This window comes from Garra rufa, chromosome 2, assembly GCF_049309525.1.
Source record: "Garra rufa chromosome 2, GarRuf1.0, whole genome shotgun sequence".
Classification (NCBI taxonomy): Eukaryota; Metazoa; Chordata; class Actinopteri; order Cypriniformes; family Cyprinidae; genus Garra; species Garra rufa.
In genome coordinates, this window is record NC_133362.1 from 19,607,754 (window position 1) to 19,627,341 (window position 19,588).

At 36.9% G+C, this 19,588-nt stretch overlaps 1 protein-coding gene across 3 annotated transcripts in view; it reads right to left on the reverse strand.

Moving 5' to 3' along the window:
* The window catches only part of smap1 (small ArfGAP 1), a 148,426-nt gene that overhangs the window by 106,419 nt on the left and 22,419 nt on the right, over positions 1-19,588 (reverse strand). For all 3 annotated transcript variants that reach the window (XM_073833838.1, XM_073833837.1, XM_073833836.1), the window contains exons 2-3: positions 8,429-8,562; positions 5,241-5,326 (exon numbers count right to left, since the gene is read on the reverse strand). In XM_073833838.1, coding sequence (XP_073689939.1) covers positions 5,241-5,326; positions 8,429-8,562 — 220 coding nt within the window. The remainder of the gene's footprint in view (positions 1-5,240; positions 5,327-8,428; positions 8,563-19,588) is intronic.

The following is a 19,588-nucleotide window of genomic DNA, read 5'->3' on the forward strand; positions in this document are numbered from 1 at the left end:
GTTTCTTTTGGATGGCAAATCTCACTTTGGCTACAAAGATTTAATTGGCATCTTGCTCAGCTACAACGTAAACCCTGCAGTAAAGAGGCCAGCCCTCTCAGACTTTCTGTTTTCTCTCCTCACCATTAAAACACCAGAGCACTAACACCCCACTTGGACCACAAACTGAACACAACTCTGCATTCTGCATCTAGAAAGAAAGAAAAACTCAGGATCAAACAAAGATGGCCTAAATCCTCCCAAGTCCGTTTTTTTTTTCTATTCTTTTCACAGCAAACACACACGCACAGAGTGGGGCCAAAGACAAATCAAAACACACGCTCTCTGAATCTCACTCCCTGTTAACAGTGCGAATTTATACAGCGACAGTAAAATGCTAAGAGGACCGGTTCACGCAGCTTTATTGGATTTACACTCTCATGAATCCCTGATCACAATACAATAATGCATCTGATGAAATATGGATCAGGGCAAAGAAGCAGGTGGCAGGAAAAGAAAGAACGCAAGAAAGAGAGAGGGGTGAGCGACAAAACCCCTGTAGCATCCTCAGAACAAAAGATCAGCGGTTCTCAAACTGGTGGTCTGGGAAGAATTTCAAGTGGTGCATAGGGGAGCAATTTTAAACAATACAACTGAATAAAATACACTACCTTTCAAAAGTTTGAGGTTGGTATGATTTTTAAAAAAATGTTTTTGAAAGAAGCAAGGCTGCACCCAAAGCTGTATTTTTTGATAAAAACAGCAAAAACAGTAATAGTGTAAAATATTATTAAAATTTTGACTGAATTGTTTCAGGGTAATCAGGGTAAATTTAACTTATTTTGTCCTCTGGTAAACATGTAAGTATCTTCTGCAGCTTCTGAAGGGCAGTACTTCTTCATTCTATTCAAAAGTTTACATCCAAAATTTATTTGGACTTTATGATGTTACAAAAGATTTCTCTGTCTTTACTAGAACTACTGATCAATTTAATGCATCTTTGCTGAAAAATTTTTTTTTTAATTAATTTTTTTATAAATTTTTTATTAATCTAAAAAAATTTAATGACTACAAACTTTTAAACAGCAGTGTAATTAAAATTATCAAAATCACCAACACGGAATTACTGTGCGTGTTGATATAATTTTAGCTGTGATGCTTTAATTAGCATACAGACAGCTTGCCGTGCTTTAGCTGCTAGCCAGTTACACCATAAAACCCTCTTGGAAAAGTTTCAAGCGTCTTTACATTAATACCCTTTAAAGCACCTACTTTCGAAAACGTGTTGTGAAACACTTGAGAGAGTTCTGTTCGGCTGTGCTCAGTCTACCGTTTCTGAATGCAAAAACATATGCAAATCAGGCCAATCCTGTTTCTGGAGATATACCTTGTTGCAAAGTTCAGCTCAAACCCTAATCAAACACACCTGAAACAGCTAATTAAAAATCCTCAGGAACACTTAATTATGCAGGGCTTCTTTAAGACGATCAGTCGAGTACTGCTTTAGGCATCTAGACGAGTCGATTTTGGAAATGTGGAGATTTGCACATTCCTAAACTTAAAGATGCTTTGTTGCATCATGCCGAGTAAGGACATGATGCAAAAGTTACAGAGAGAAGCCGGAAAGAAAGATGACGCATAAAAAAATAGCACCGGCATAAATAGGAGAAAGATAAATGAGTTATACAGTTAAAAAAAAAAGAAAAAAAGAAAAAAAGAAAAAAACAGCCTGAAAAATATGAGAGAAAAAAAAACTAGCACACCAAATGAAAGTACCTCCGCCATTCGCAATGAGCAAGAGAAGAGAGAGAACTTCAAATTTCCTCTCTCCGCCGATCTGACGTTTATATTAACACGGCCAACTTTTCCATTAGAGAGATCACGAGAGGGAAGCGGCGATAAGTGGGAAGTGAGAGAGGGCGAGAGAGAGTGAAAGACCCCCACACTGGCGCACAAAAGATCCGCATTTCCATCTGAAGAAACCACACCTGTGATAAAGCAAATTCCATCAAAGCCGGTTTGCGGAGGAAGCTCACCTCTGCTGTCCGGATTAATCCATTTTGACGGTTAAGAATATTGTACCTCATCGGTCAGCATACAAATGAAGCCATTTCCATAGCCACACCAAACGCAGGAGCGCTGATAAGAGGCTGCGGATGCCAGGGAAATTCAATTAGGGTTTCTGAAGGCGCCAATGAGGAGAATATGGAATTATCCCGGCCGCCACACACACCCAATTAGACTGATGGTGTGAAATAGGACGGAGGAGGATACCCGAGGCAAGAGGGATGAGGCGGAGGGATGAAAGACATGCGGAGACTTCCTGTTAGGCCCAAGCGGTGAGGAGGTTCCTGTTCAGCTCGTCTATGTGTGAAGGTGCTGAAAACAGCAGCTGTTTTCTCTAAACCTCTGCAGCCCGAGGTGTGAAGTCTCACAGGCTTCTGCCTGCCACATTCACCAACAATAGACCAGGAATTCCCAACTGGATTTTTCTTTATACTTTATGATGGAACTACAAGGTGTTTGAGTTGTTGACAAATGAAACGTAAAAATAAAGACATCGAGAAATCAATACCTCACAGTAATGTGCAATTGTTAAAAACACCACTACTCAAAAGTTTGAGGGCTTTAAGATATTAAGGAAAGAAGTCTTTTATGCTCACCAACGCTGCATTTAATTGATTAAAAATACAGTAAAAGCAGTAATTCTGTGAAATATTATTACAATTTAAAACAACTGTTTTCTATTTTGATACATTTTCAGAAGTCATTGCACCAGTTTTCAGTGTCACATGAAACTTCAGAAATCATTTTATCATGCTAATTTTGTGCTCTAGAAACATTTTATCAGTGCTTTGCTTAATATTTTTTTCAGGATTCTTTAATGAAACAGAAATCTTTCGTAACATCATAAATGTCTTTACTGTTGTTTGTAATCATTAATGCATCTTTGCTAAATAAATCTGATAAAACAAATCTTACAGACACCAAACTTTTGTAAGGTACTGCACGTGCAAAAAAAAAATTAATAATAAAAAACATGGCACGTAATAAGCACAAAAATAATAAGCAGAAATAATCATTGGAGTTTGATGGCGGCACCTTTTTAGCATACCTACAATTACCATGCATTATTATTATTAATGCACAGTGGTGGCCAAATTTATTAGAACACTAATATTTTCACCAGCTAAAAATGGTTTTAAGTCAGTTATTTCTATCTTTTGCTGTAGTGTGTCAGTAACAGCATTCATTTTGCCATTAATTGTAATAATCCAGTGAGATCTTTGTTTGCACAATGAGTCTGACAACAGCAAGTGCTTCGCACAGAGATCTGATCTCATCATCATTCAGTCTGTCTGGAATGACATGAAGAAACAGAACAAACTGAGACGGACTAAATCCAAAAGAACTGTGGAAATATCTCTAAGATACTTCAAGAAACCTACCTGCAAAGCTACAGCACTGTGAATAATTTCAGGCACTCGTGTAAAAATGCTGTAAAATGAGGATGCTGTCAAAAATAATGTCATACCTAGATTTTCTTCAATTAACTTCTGTTATATAAATTAAATCAACATTTGATGTGACCATCCTTTGCGTTTAAAGCAGCTTTTGCTCTTGTGTGCACTTGCACATAGTTTTTCAGGTAGCTTTGCAGGATTCTTGAAGCATCTTGGAGACGTTGCCACAGTTCGTCTGAATTTAGTCTGTCTCAGTTTGTTCTGTTTCTTCATGTCATTTCAAACAGACTGGATGATGAAATCAAATCTCTGTGTGGAGAACTGGCAGTTGTCAGAATCCTTGTGCAAACAAATATTTCAAATATTTCTGGATTTTTACAATTAATAGCAAAATGAACGTTTAGAATTGTAAACTGATATTTCCTACTGACACACTACAGCAAAAGATAGAAATAACTGATTTAAAACCATGTTTTAACTGGTGAAAATACTAGTGTTCTAATAATTTTGGCTACCACTGTAAAAAAAAATTGCATGTCAAGTAAAGCATGTCATGTTAATCGCAACTGCTGCGCTTCAGGTGTCCAGAGTTTGAGTCCCACCTTGTAGACCTTTCCTGCTCCCATGCCCCTGTTTCTCTGTCTCTCTCTCTCCCACTCACTTCCTCTCAGACCTCCACTTTCCTATCAAGAACAATGCAAAAATGCCCCCAAATAAACAAAAAAAACATATTGCATAGTCATACAGCAAAGTTTACAGGACATACGTTCTCCTTTCCCTCAGTTTTCAAGCCATAAATAATATCATGACCCTGCTCTGAAAAAGTTCAATCACCTAAAGCTAAATATCTCAAGAAACAAAAAGGTACAGAATGTCTCGAGGACAAAGAAAAAAAGACCTCTTAAGCTACAAGAAGAATATTCATGCATATTCATGAAGCAGATTTTTGTGAGCAGAAGACCAAGGGTTTTTTTTTTAAACTTTGTTCTGAGTAAAATGAATTCATTCAGCATTGAAACATCCAACTTTTTATATATGGTATTCTTCCATTTCTCTGAAAAATAAGATCTGCCTTCAAGCCATGGCAAAACTACATTCCAAACTCACTAGTGCGCCCCTGCGTTGTCATCCGCTGCTCAGAGAATTAGGTTTGACAAGAAAGAGTTATAGTAATATGGGAAATGGGACAATTCCTTTGAGATCTCAATGTTAACAGTTAGCTCCAGGGTGGAGCCTAAATGTGTTCGACCAGTCACTACAAATTCATATGCAAATTTGTTACATACATACTCTAAACCAGGGCTAGCCAACCTTGTTCCTGGAGATCTACCTACCTGCAGACTTTAGTTCCAGCCCTGCTCCAACACAACTGTCTGCAATTATCAAGTGCTACCTAAAGGGATTAACCGGCTGGTTCAGGTGTTTGATCAGGGTTGGAGCTGATCTTTGTAGGATGGTAGATCTTCAGGAATAGGGTTGGGCACCCCAGCTTTAAACCCTTCCTGTTGCATACAAAAGAAAAGTTGCTAGTGTTGGCTACAGAATCTGAGTTTGTGTGAATTTGGCAGCAGCAAGAAAACTTTTCATATTACAAATTCACAATTTGTCTTTTCTAGAGCCAAGAAAAGGGATTCTTCACTTTAATCATATCAATTTTTCTACAGACAACTAAAAATGCATCTGTACCACACTCTAAACTCAGCCTCTAAGTAGAAAGTTGATGCTGACTTTTACAGAATAACAAGCAAAGCCCAAAGCGTAATATAACCAGAATTACACAGGCAGACTCAAGGATACTGGTCAGTTTGCGGCCGTCTGAAGTTTTCTGGGAGATGAGCTTCATACAGTTGTCGTGCCTTGGTGTTGCCCATGCTCTGCACACTCTAAATAGAGAAAGACAGACAAAAACAAGATAACAGGTGAAAAAGAAGAACACAAACCACCTATTTATCCCAAAGTCCACCTGAAAGGAGAAAAAGCAAGCACCTAGATAAATAAATTTAAAGAATTAATTCTCAAACAGACTTTTCAGAGTTTTGTCAACTGGGATGAAACTAGATTAGTGTACTTGTCCATTATTAAAATACGTTATATACATGATTTATCAAGTTCAATTCTTGAAGCAGGTCGTCCAAATAAGTATAAACTCTGGAAACCAATGCATCTCTTCACATCATTTTAAAACGCATAAATGATGACCTGAGGGGAAAAATAAATGTATTTCTTATGCTGATATGTATTCAGTATTGACCCGTAAAAAGAGGTATACTGATCTCTCTTTCTCTTTCTCAATGTCAAAGAACTGCAATGACCTCTGAATAAAGAACAACCTCATTCATTCTTTGAGGCGGTGGAATTTGATTGGTTGCTGTGTGTACAATCGCCGGGGCAACGAGAGTGATGGTGCAAAATATCTGTACCATGATTCACAGTTCTTAACTTCCTAATAAAGCTAGTGGTAAAACTTATGACCTTTCAACCTGAAACAGACTTACAAAAAAATGGTTATAAGCTCAAGCTCAGTCTGTGTGGGTTTTACGGCCCTGATTCTTAATTAAACGTGTAATCGAAGCCATTTCATACATATACAAATTACACGTATTTGCATTATGAGTTCAATGTCACGTACGTCCGAATCTGTCAGAGACAAATTAATATGAGGATGATGGATCAGACTGAAGGAAGAAAAGATGCTGAAAAACAGACAAGTAATTACCCGTCAAGAATTAATTATCCATCCAGACGTCAATTAATATGCAAAGGGGAGATGCAGGACTCTCTTTTGGTAGCTTAAAAACTCATAAATCTTTCAAGCCACACTGCTTTTTACAGCACAACACACACAGACACACAAATTCGACTACACCTGTAATATGAATGAGGGTTGTCTGGACTACATGAAGCAGTGTGTTATTAAGCCATCACTCACACCACACTAGATAAACAGGTGTCCTAATAATTTCAGGAACGGCTCAACAAGGATTTTTATGCGGGCTTAGTCACCGTCTCCACCACAATTATGACAAACATACTTTTACAAAATTTACTGGGTTTGGGTTTGCAATTTGGATAAAACCTCATATGTGACCCTGGACCACAAAACCAGTCTTAAGTCGCTGGGGTATATTTGTAGCAATAGCCAAAATACATTGTACGGGTCAAAATTATAGATTTTTCTTTTATGCCAAAAATCATTAGGAAATTAAGTAAAGATCATGCTCCATTAAGATCTTTTGTAAAATTCCTACTATAAATGTATCAAAATGTAATTTTTGATTAGTAATATGCATTGTTAAAAACTTAATTTGGACAACTTTAAAGGTGATTTTCTCAGATTCCAGATTTTCAAATAGATGTATCTCGGCCAAATATTGTCCTATCCTAACAAACCATACATCAATAGAAAGCTTATTTATTGAGCTTTCATATGTTGTATACATCTCAGTTTTGTAAAATTTTACCTTATGACTGGTTTTGTGGTCCAGGGTCACATATGTGAGCCTGGACCACAAAACTATTGGTAAGTAGCAAGGGTATATTTGTAGCAATAGCCAACACTGCATTGTAAGGGGTCAAAATTATAAAATATTTTTATGCCTAAAATCATTAGGATATATAGTAAAGATCATGTTCCATGAAGATATTTTGTACATTTTTTACTGTAAATATCAAAACCCAATTTTTTTTTAGTAATGTTAATAATTTAGTAAATAATTTGGATTTTTTGGCAGCCTCAGATTTCAGATTTTCAATTAGCTGTATTTTAGCCAAATATACCATACATCAATGGCTTTTAGATGCTGTATAAATCTCAATTTAAAAAAAATATCCTTATGACTGGTTTTGTGGTCCAGGGTCACATATGTGTTAGCTAACTAGTTACTTTGGTAAAAAGATGTGCAAATGGATATCAGCTATTTTGTGTTTATAATATATTATATTATATTATATTATATTATATTATATTATATTATATTATATTATATTATATTATATCATATATAAATTGAAGTATTATATTATATTTTATTATTTGGAATATAATAAATATAAAATATTATAATATAATATAATATAATATAATATAATATAATATAATATAATATAATAATCAAATATAAATTGAAGCATTATATTATATACATTTATTATTATTTAAAATATAATATACTACAATATAATAAATCACACGATAAATCATAATGTAATGCCTAATCTCACTTTTAAAATATTTATTGTAGTTTTAGTGTTTTATTTTACTAGTCATAGTACCGATTTATAATATTAACCTTTACATAAAAATAATTATTGGTAAGTCTTGGCTGGATTCGCAATATCGGTGAATCGATAGTGAAATGTTTCCATTTGAAAAACAAAAATAAATGCACACTACCATTCAAAAGTTTGGAGTTATTTTCCCCAAACAAATCAACACTTCTACACAACAAGGACACATTATATCCATTCAGTGTCAGAGTAAATTATTTTGAATGTTACAAAGGATTTCTATTTCTAATAAACTCTGCATTATCCATAAAAAATATCCTGAAAAAAAGTTTTCAAAATTTCCTGAGCACCAAATCAACATATTAGAATAATTTCTGAAGATTCACACTTTAGTAACACTGAAGGTTGGACTAATGTCTGCATTTTCAGCTTTCATAGAAATAAATTACATTTTAAAATATATTAAAATAGAAAACACTTATTTAACATTGTAATAAAAGTTTGCAATATTACTGTTTTGCTCTATTTTTTGTTTAAATAAAAGCAGCCTTGGTAAAAAAAAATATGAAATTCTTACCAACAAACTTTTGAATGGTAAAGAATGTAATAAACAAATGCTATACATTGTGAAATAGCAGTACTGCCTTAATCTGTTGAATGAAAGTTGGGTCATCAAAAGGCCCAAAACATCCATTTAAGCCCCATAGGAAAGAAAAAGGCAACCAACACAGTCAAGCGTAACACGAAAACACACATACTTGTATCTGCTCGGGGGTCCATTGGTCCAGGTTGACTGATTTGACACGTGATATATGCACTCCCAGGTTCCGGTGTATTCCAGCACAGCGAATACAAATAAACACCCCAAGATTCCAAGAGGCCCATCGAGGTCCTGCGGGGAAAGAGAGAGAAAACAGACAGATTTTAGACCTGCAGTAAAGCACTTCCCATTATCTGAAACAGATAACGCCATCATAACAGGCGGTGAAGAAACAGCGGTTTAAAATAAATCTTCTGAGTCACGGTGCCGCCTCAAGCTCCGTCGTGTAATTTTGCCATGCCTTGGCATCGAATAAACCGCATTGTGCTGTGATGCTGAAAACCAATATCTAAACGATGGAATTTCGCAGTCGTGATAAGAAAATTCGATTCGAGCGCCGGATGAATGCAGCAGGTAGCCCACCTGAATCAACAGTCAATAGCCGCAGGTACCTGAATAAACTACATTGTGAGACTCCTGATCTCATCAAAAAGCCAGAAGAAAAATGTGAATTGGGCTACAATACAGACTGCATGTGATTATCTTAAGCCTGGTGTGTAATATTCAGCTCTCAGAAGTGACTGTAATAGCACGGGGGCGGACGATAGTGCTCTGACGGTAGAGACGGAGGCTGTTTCTTTCAGTTCTGTTCGAGAAACTGAGTGCAAGAAGTCGATAGCTTTCGGGTGAAAAGTTGCGCGTGGAAGCGGACGGATTGGGGGGTGTGGGCGCACTGGAGCGGTCCTGACAGCTCTCGGCTGGTCTGTTGGCGCTGGTGAGAGCACCGCTCCTGACGGGCTATAAATCACAGGGTTTGCTGGGAAATGGATTTCTGTGCTTCACCCGCCCTCTTTGGCTTTATCTACACCTGTCAGCCATCTTAGGACACGTCCAATTCGCTTCCTCCGTCTCACGCTCTCTCGCAGCACGGAGCCGTATCCGTGGTTGCAGGGGGGATGGGATCTGTATTCTGCCTGCAGGACGCCTGGCATGGGTTTGCAAGCCCATCAAGCAACAGTAGAGTAAACCACTGACCCTGTGCCACCCACACAGCTCCTGAATAGAAAAATCGCACACATACGCAACAAATACAGCCATTAGCATAACAAACAATACCGCACTGTTTCTTCACTTTCAAGCATGTTCATAATTTATCCTGCATGATTGCTCAGGATATTAATGCTATCTTGTTTCTGTCCTGTGCTCGGGTGACAAAAGAGGACGGGCAACGCGTGAACAGGCTGATAAGATTCCCCCAGCGCGCTGGAAAAACTCTGGCGAAACTGCGGTAATGAGAGAGAGCGGGTTTCCAGTCTCTTATCTCTCACCCACCCCAAACTACCATCCGGCTGGCTGCACAGGCTCCGTCTGCCACCCTCCCAGATTTATTAGCCCAATAAAAGGCTGCAAGATTGTGTCTCACACCGCTGCACCAGGAGCTGCATAACTCACCCACAATTAAAGAGGGTTAATTTGTCATTGAGTGGAGCCCGGTGCAGTGAAGGGTGCGGTGCCCCTGCGGAGTGGAAGTGCTGGAGGAACTCTCTCCACACCCTCCCTGCTGGACTGAAACGCTGCAGTGGGGACTGAACGTGCTTATTACAGGATTCCCACACGTTCTGACTAATAAATTTCCATAATTTGTCAATGACGTTAAGGATTCTTACAAATACATGAATAGATAACCCAAAAAGTCAAGATTAACCATGACAAATTATATTTTTTCTATAACTATAGAAATGTCCTTGTGTGCTTTTAAGATTGTCTATGAATATCCCAGGCCCTGGAAAAGTTTCCTTTGAAGTTCCGTGATTTTTTTTTTCCAGGTGCTCCAGGACTGTGAAAACTACAGAAGCCCATTTTCGCCACTGAATAAAAAATAAAAGGTAATTGCAAAAGGTAATCTCACAATTCTGACCATTTCTCTCAGAATTGTGAGACATAAACAAAAGTCGCAATAAATAAAGTCGCAATTCTGAAAAATAAAGTCACAAATACAGAGAAATAAATCCAAAATTGCAAGACAAAGTCACAATTCAGAAAAATATAGTCAGAATTGCAAGATATAAAGTCGCAATTGGAAGACATAAATTTACAACTCTGAGAAATAGTTGGAATTGCAAGATATAGTTGCAATTCTGACAAATAGTCACAATTCTGAGAAATAAAGCCAGAACTGCAAGATATGAAGTCGCAATTCTGAGAAATAGTCATAACTCTGAGAAATGAAGTCAGAATTGGGAGATACAAACTCAATTCTGACTCTTTATTTCTGAGAATTACGAGTTCATATCTTGCAATTGTGACTTTTTTTTTTTTTTGTGTTGAATAATTTAATTAAAAATCTATTTTATAAGGATAGTTCAGCCAAAAACTGTCATTCATTCCTTACCCTCATGTTGTTACAAACCCGTAAGACCTTCATTCATCTTCAGAACACAAATTAAGATATTTTTGATTAAATCCGAGAGCTTTCTGACCCTCATCAACGCCATGTAAAGACATCGTTAAAATAGTCTGTTAGGCCTTTTTCACAAAATATGTTAATTTGTGTTTTGAAGATGAACAAAGGTATTATGGGTTTGAAACGACATGAGGATGAGTAATTAATGACAGATCTCTTTAAGCAATAATTCAATAGTTTACAAATTAAATGTTTCTTTTAAAGATCCAACATAACTAATGAACAATAAGTCTAGCATCAACAGCTGTCTGAAACTGTGTAGCATTTAAGTTAAAAACAAAAGATTTATAGCAGTAATACATTATAAATAATATTACTGGATGAGCCATATTCAAAATCATAAAATATACATATACGTACAGCTGTGACAGCACATCAGTTGATTTGCTGCCACATTGCTGGGCGACCATAAACAACCTACCGTTATACCGTCTCCACATCACTCGCAAACACTGCAGACATGATGTGTCAAAACGAAATTACTCTCATTATAATCAAGGATGCTGAAAGCGCCTGTCTGCGACATAATTTGCAGCACAGACTGTAGCTAACATAAACAGCATAGCAAACCGAATCATTTCTACCATTCATGTCCTACAGTCTACAGTCAAGCCACACAGCACAGACATGGATGTTAATGCCAGGTATAAACAAGGTCTCTGATAACCAGCCAAGAGCAGAAGTCAGACAAACATGGCAGTTCTGCAATGGAGGGGTCATGACCTATGACCCCGTCTAAGCTCAGCTCTTCTTCAAGGATGGATGATGGCCTCTAGCGTACGAACAGGGCAATTTCGGATTCTCGGATGTGACAGGTCATCATGAGCTTTCTACTTCCTCTCATTTTCCACTTCCCCAGTCCATTCATTATCTCCACAGCTGGTCGCAGCAGATGCGAGCGAGTCTCTCAGTCACCGTACACTGGCTAATAATTCACCATTCACCTCTGCGAAACTGCAACCGGATGCTGTAAACAAGTCCGCGGGAGATGTGAAGAAGAAAGTGCTGTATAAAAATTTCCTCGGAAAGGCTGAGGCATGCTATATTTAGATCTGAGGAGAACAAGCAAAGGATGCTTTCAGCAGCTGGGTAGTGAGATAACATATTTTTGGGAGAGCCTACAAACACGGAGCACCCTGGGTGTGTGAGGCGGCCCTCCCCTGAAAACTCAATTAAAAGGCAGGCCAAATAAATTATTCAGTGTCTAAACATCCAGAGCGGGGCTCGCTGGGACTTTGCATGTGTAGGTACACCTAAGATTTACGGCTGCCTCAGTGGTCCCCAGGTCTCTGCCCACTTCATTGAGGAGTCACCCTAGATTTATAAGCCTGTAGCTCATGAATGCACGTAAACAATGCAACATGGCCGACGTAAGATGCGCCAAACACAAACACACGTCATTCGTTCCCTTTGTAGCACCTGTCTCGCTGAAAATTGAGGGGCCGTGTCGTTTCATCAATGTCACCTCAAGGCTACAAGAGAGCATTTGTCAAAATAAACAATAGTCCCTTCTGCCCTCCATCTTCCACTTCTGGGGGCGCGGGTAACCCTGGCGACAAGAGCCCCTATCTCTCTCTCTTTTCACTTCCTTCCTAATCCCTTCCATCAGCTCTGCCAAAGAGGGAGGAGAGAGAAAGAGAGAGAGAGGACAGAGGGAGAAAAGAAAGGAGAAGAGAGCGGCACTGTACTTCACCCAGAAACCTCAAAGAACTCGAGGACCCTCCAGCTATGCTCGGGTAACACTTCAAAAGGCTGGTGCTGATTGTACCGGTCTGGTTCAGGGACAGGGGCCAGTTGTTGTGCTTCAGGAGCCCGCACTGAAGCCCTGCACTCTACCTGACATGCTTTTAACAGCTGAATAGGACGCAAACCGTACAAAAAAATAACTAAAAAAATAAAGAGGGCAAGTATATGGGATTTTTTTTTTTGTTTTTGAAAGAAACACGCTCACCAAGACTGCATTTATTTGATCAAAAATAGATCAAAAATACAGTAAAAACAGTAATAATGTGAAATACTATGACAAATTTATTTAACTTCTTTCCATTTCATTATATATTAAAATTTAATCTATTCCTGTGATTGAAAAGCTGAATTTTTAGCAGCCAATTACTTCATTACTTTATGCTAATTGGGTGCTCAGGAAACATTGCTTCCTGTTATTAATTTTAATAACAATTCATATTTTGGGGGAATCTGTCCATTAGTTTCAGGATACTTTGATTTTTGTAACATTATAAATGTTTTTAATATCACATTTTGCTCAATTAAATTTGTCCTTGCTGAATAAAAGTACCATGTTCTTTCTTTTTCTCTCATTTTCTTTCTCCTTTTCTCTTTTCATAAATATTTATTTTATTTCCCTCTTTTTTCTTTTTATCTAATTTTTCTCTTTTCTTTTTCATTCTTTCAATCAATATTTATCTTTCTTTTTTCTTTCTTTTCTTTTTTATTGCTCTTTTTGTCTCATTTCTTTCTTTTTCTCCCATTTTTCTCATCTCTCTCAATTTTCTCGTCTTTCTTACTTTTTCTCCTCCCTCTTTTTCTCTAATTTTTCTCCTCTCTCTTTCTTTTTCTCTCGTTCTCCTCCTCTCTTTCTTTTCTCTCATTCTTCTCCTCTCTCTTTCTTTCTATTTCTTCCTTTCTTTCTTCCTTCCTTTCTTTCTTCCTTCCTTAAATCTTGCTTATCCCAGCAGCACAACTATATTTTTTAATAACTTGTAAAAACTTAACTTTTTTCCCAACTTTTTTTTTAACTTATTTTTGATCAAATAAATGCAGCCTTAGTGAGCAAGTATTTTTTTGCCAAAATATTTTTTGTAATCAGAAAATTGGCAATAAAAAGTCAATTATAATTATAGATAAACTCCAAGATGGTAATAAATTCTTAAAATACAAGGAGAGGATAAATGCCATGTTTAATTTAAAAAAAAAAACTATGTAAAACAGGCTGTAAGGGATAATCCTTTTTTAGTCTGTGTATAGATTTTTAATTAACTTCATATGTGTATACACTGCCATTCAAAAGTTTGTGATCAGTAAGATTAACATTTTTTAAGTCTCTTATAAGAGCATAAGAAGCTTCTTATGAATGAATGTGAATATATTTAAAATTATAATTTATTCCTGTGATGCAAAGATGAATTTTCAGAATCATTACTCCAGTCTTTGTCACATAATCCTTCAGAAATCATTATTATCAATGCTGAAAACAGCTGAGCTGCTTAATCTTTTGAAGAGCATTTACTTAAAATAGAGATCTTTTGTGACAATAGAAACCACCATTCAAAAGTTTGTATTCAGTAAATTTTTGTTCTTTCTTCTTTTGAATGAAATTAATATTTTTATTCACCAAGGATGTGTTAAATTGATAAAAAAAGTGATAGCAAAGACTACAAAATGCAGTTCTTTTTACCTTTTTATTCATCAAAAAATCCTGAAAAAAGAACCAAAGGTTCCCATAAAATATTAAGCAGCACAACTGTTTCCAACATTGATAATAAAAGTAATGAATCAGCATATTAGAATGATTTCTGAAGGATCATGTGACACTTAAGACTGGAGTTATGGCTGCTGAAGATTCAGCTTTGCATCACAGTAATAAATTGTCTTAAAATATATAAAAAAGAAAACCACTACTTTAAATTGTAATAATATTATTTCACAATATTACAGTTTTTTTTTTCTGTTTTGATCAAGTAAATGCAGCTTTGAAAAAAAAACATTAAAAATCTTACTGATCCCAAACTTTTGTATGGTGAAGCCAAAGATAAACACCACAATGTCATTATAAAGCAAACTGAACTGAACAACCATTAAAGCTATAGCGCACATCTAACTTTTCAACCCACATTTTTTGGTCTGACATTTTCACTATTAAACAAACTGAATATGGCATCAACCCTGACAAAGGTCTATCAATGTATGTGTGCGGGAATGCACCCAGAATGCACTGTAGCAATGCTGGCCAAACACACTCTCAGTGCAATTCCACTAGATAATGTGTCTTCAAAAATAACCGTACTGCTTTCTTTAACAGTGCATGACAGCTCTGATGATGTTTATATAATACACTGTCTGTGTGTGTGTGTGTGTGTGTGTGTGTGTGTGTGTGTGTGTGTGTGTGTGTGTGTTCACGCCTCGTTGGGTCTGTAAGGGCAAGCCACGCTTGTACAGTGCATCTGTGCGCATCTCTAACTAAGCCACCGCGAGTGGCAACTGCTGAGTATAGGTCACTGCACAAAGCATGCTGGGAATGTGACGGTGGGAACCCAGTATAAAACAGGAAGCGAGGTGGCAGGAGCTTCCTGTGGTGGCACTCAGCCTCGTCTTCGGGTCCAAGGAGTGAATCGGCACGGCAGTCTGTCAAGCACACACCTTAACGTGGGCACGTACACACACACTTTTGGACCGCATAAGGTCACCCATTGAGGCTTTTAGAAGTGCTGCTGCCATTTTCTTAAAAGCCTCCATTTTTCTCTCATTAAAAAAAGGTGACAGCGGAAAACAACCACATCACATAGAGAACACCGCACACATTCATCTCAACCTACACCTTTTCAACACCAAATAACAGGCTGTGATTGTGCATGTGTGTTTGTTATCTATAACTGGAGGAGAAAATGTGTCTGGTTATGTAAGGGCAGACAGATGAGGAGGGGGGAAATATGCGGCTTTGCCCTGTCCATCACAGCCGTGCCCATTAGTGTGGGTTCTAGCTGTATGGACCCCCAGCTGGTTTGCCATAGTGAACACACTTGATGCAGTCTAAAGGCCCTTTCACACCAAACAGGATACGAAAAAGCTAAACGAATCACAGACGAATGGTTCATTCACACCAGGAGTGAAACGAATATATGGCTGAACGAAAAGCACATTCATGTTGATGCAACAGACGCCATAGCGCACCCTTCAGCTGCTCTTTTAGAAGCACAGGATGTGGGAAAAACAAGTGATGTTTAACTAAAGTTATTGCACTTTTTGTGTAGTGAAATTGAGGGATGGACTGATATTAAAGAAGCAGTTCAAATCCAGAATTAAATGCTGATTATTTACTAACCCCCATGTCATCCAAAATGTTCATGTCTGTCGTTTTTTGAGAAGATAAGTTTTTTTTTTTTTGAGGAAAACATTCCAGAATTCAAGAGTAGGTCGAAAAAACTCCAATCTCATTTTACCTCCAATTTCATTGTTCAATTGTCCTTCATCGCTGCAGAAGTACCAACCCAGTGTTTACCAACTGAACATGCAAAAAATGATCAAACGCCCTTTACAAAAAGGTAAAACAGTGATTGGATGGGAGTTTTTCGACATACCCTAACTGTCTTGAACCGGAATAGACAGAGTTGACGCAGAGCTAGACAGGATGAGCATTTGAGGTTTAAAAGGATATAAATTGTAAAAAAAATTTAGAAAATAACCGATCATTTCACTAGATAAGACCCTTCTTCCTTGGCAGGTATTTTTTTAAAACCCCTTTGAAGCTGCATTTAAACTGCATTTTGGAAGTTCAAACTCAGAGGCACCATAGAAGTCTACTACATGGACAGAAATCCTGAAATGTTTTCCTAAAAAAAAAAAAAAAAAAAAAAAAAAACACTATTTCTTTACGACTGAAGAAAGAAAGACCAGAACATGTGCAAATTTGTGTTCTGGAAGTGAACTTTTTCTCAAAATTGATCAAAAGTGACAGAAAAAAAAATCCATTTCAAACTTTGAACTTTCTATTCATCAAATAATCCTAAAATATATATATATATATATATATATATATATATATATATATATATATGAAAACATTTCAGGATTTCTGTATAGGTCCTTTTCAAAAAAATTAGCATATTGTGATAAAGTTCATTATTTTCTGCAATGTACTGATAAACATTAGACTTTCATATATTTTAGATTCATTACAACACAACTGAAGTAGTTCAAGCCTTTTATTGTTTTAATATTGATGATTTTGGCATACAGCTCATGAAAACCCAAAATTCCTATCTCAAAAAATTAGCATATTTCATCCGACCAATAAAAGAAAAGTGTTTTTAATACAAAAAAAAAGTCAACCTTCAAATAATTATGTTCAGTTATGCACTCAATACTTGGTCGGGAATCCTTTTGCAGAAATGACTGCTTGAATGCGGCGTGGCATGGAGGCAATCAGCCTGTGGCACTGCTGAGGTGTTATGGAGGCCCAGGATGCTTCGATAGCGGCCTTAAGCTCATCCAGAGCGTTGGGTCTTGCGTCTCTCAACTTTCTCTTCACAGTATCCCACAGATTCTCTATGAGGTTCAGGTCAGGAGAGTTGGCAGGCCAATTGAGCACAGTAATACCATGGTCAGTAAACCATTTACCAGTGGTTTTGGCACTGTGAGCAGGTGCCAGGTCGTGCCGAAAAATGAAATCTTCATCTCCATAAAGCTTTTCAGCAGATGGAAGCATGAAGTGCTCCAAAATCTCCTGATAGCTAGCTGCATTGACCCTGCCCTTGATAAAACACATGAAATATATGAAAGTCTAATGTTTATCAGTACATTACAGAAAATAATGAACTTTATCACAATATGCTAATTTTTTAAAAGGACCTGTGTATATGTATATATATATATATATATATATATATATATATATATATATGTATGTATGTATGTATGTATGTATGTATATATATATATATATATATATATATATATATATATTTCATCAGTGGCTAATCAGCATATTAGAATGATTTTTTTAAAGAATCATTTGTGACCCTGGATCACAAAACCAGTCATAACGGTTAATTTTTTTTTTAAATTGACCATACAATAAGTTTCCATTGATGTATAGTTTGTTAGGATAGGACAATATTTGGTCGAGATACAACCATTTGAAAATCTGGAATCTGAGGGTGCAAAAAAATCGCCTTTAAAGTTGTCCAAATGAAGTTTGTAGCAATGCATATAACTAATCAAAAATCAAGTTTTGATATATTTACAGTACGAAATGTTACAAAATATCTTCATCTAACATGATCTTTACCTAATATCCTAAAGATTTTTTCAATAATTTGACCCATACACTGTATTGTTGGCTACTGTTACAAAAAAAAACCTGACATTTGACATTGAAGACTAGAGTAATGGTTGCGGAAAATTCAGCTTTGCATCACAGGAATAATTTACATTTTCAAATATATTAACATAGAAAACAGTTGTTTTAAAAGAAACTTCCTTCAAAAACATTTTAAAAAATCTTAAAGTCTGCAAATTCTGAATAGAAGTGTGAGCAAATTATATATACAGCATTGATAAGAAGAAACTGTGTTTCACAAAGGGCAAAAGTGTGAATGTTTGCTGAATATTTTATATATATTTTAAACTTGTTAATCATGGGTTATGCCCATAGTTCAAAGAGTTCATAAGCTGCAAAAAAGAAAACCCGTTTGTTCTTGTGCAAATATAAAATAATTTTTCATCCGGTAAGAGTGGGCACAGTAGTTGGAAACTATTAAATGGGTCTGGCTTCCGGTCTCATCCAGGTCCAGCTATTTTTAACAGTACAAAACAGCTTGTTTTGCTGCTTGATATTGCGAATTGGTGTGTCTTACCATATTATTTTAATGTATTATCTTAATTGTGAACACACTTGTTTGTAGTGCAAACAGTTTTACCGTTTACTGCACGTTGTTATTCTTTTCATCATTACTTCCCTATAGCAAATAATGAACCGGATGTCTCACCCATAGGCTTACTTCCGCAGTGAAGAAAAAGGTGGATACGTTTTTTTTTTGTTTTTTTAAACTGTTGTTGGTTCTGAAAAGTAGTGCCTAAAGGAGACAGAAGTATCCAAAAGGGGCCGTCCTAGAAACATTCATCATCCCTTAACTCGAAACCACCCAGCACAGTACGGTAACAGTATGGTAACACAACTAATTGGTGTTGGTGGGAGTCAAGAAATACACTGGAATAGTAAGATTTCGCTCTGCTGCACCTGGGAGTGTTTTCAGATCCTTCCTACCCAATGATCAACCCAAACACTACACACACACACACTAGAATATATACTCAAAAATCAAGTGTGAAGCAGAAGCGCACGGCAAGCGTATCTAAATACCAACCGTAACAGATAGGCAGCGACCCGCAGAGCCAAGAGGATTTATCTGAAAACTAACCGTGAGACGAAACGCTGACACTGAATACATATAGACTAGCTTCCCTGCGAACTACATGAGAGGACGAGAGAATAAAATCCTGAAATAGACTCAAAGTAATAAATGTACCCGTGAACACAGGGCTTCACACAAACCAAATTACAACCTGTCAGATTCTCAGCTGGTGCTTCCAAAAAACACACCAAGGAGATTGATCAGTCCGCCCCGTGACGCTAAAGATACTTAAGGCAGTCAACAGGGAAGACAAGAGTCAGAAATATGGGAAAGAGAGGGCGAGCAGGGGAGCTGGGAAAGGTGATTCAAGATCATTTTTGAGCTGAACTCATAGCTTTCATTCAGATGGATGTGAATTTAAAGAACTGTAAAGATGCAAAGCACACTGTAGAGGAAAAAAGGAGGTGAGGACTTCATTGCACTGCTTTAAATAGAGAACATTCTCACAGCGCCCCCTGGAGGCACAGAATGATAGGGTGATGATGACTAACACAAGAATTTCTTCAAAGTTGACACAAGGCACCAAGAACAGCATAAATAAAGT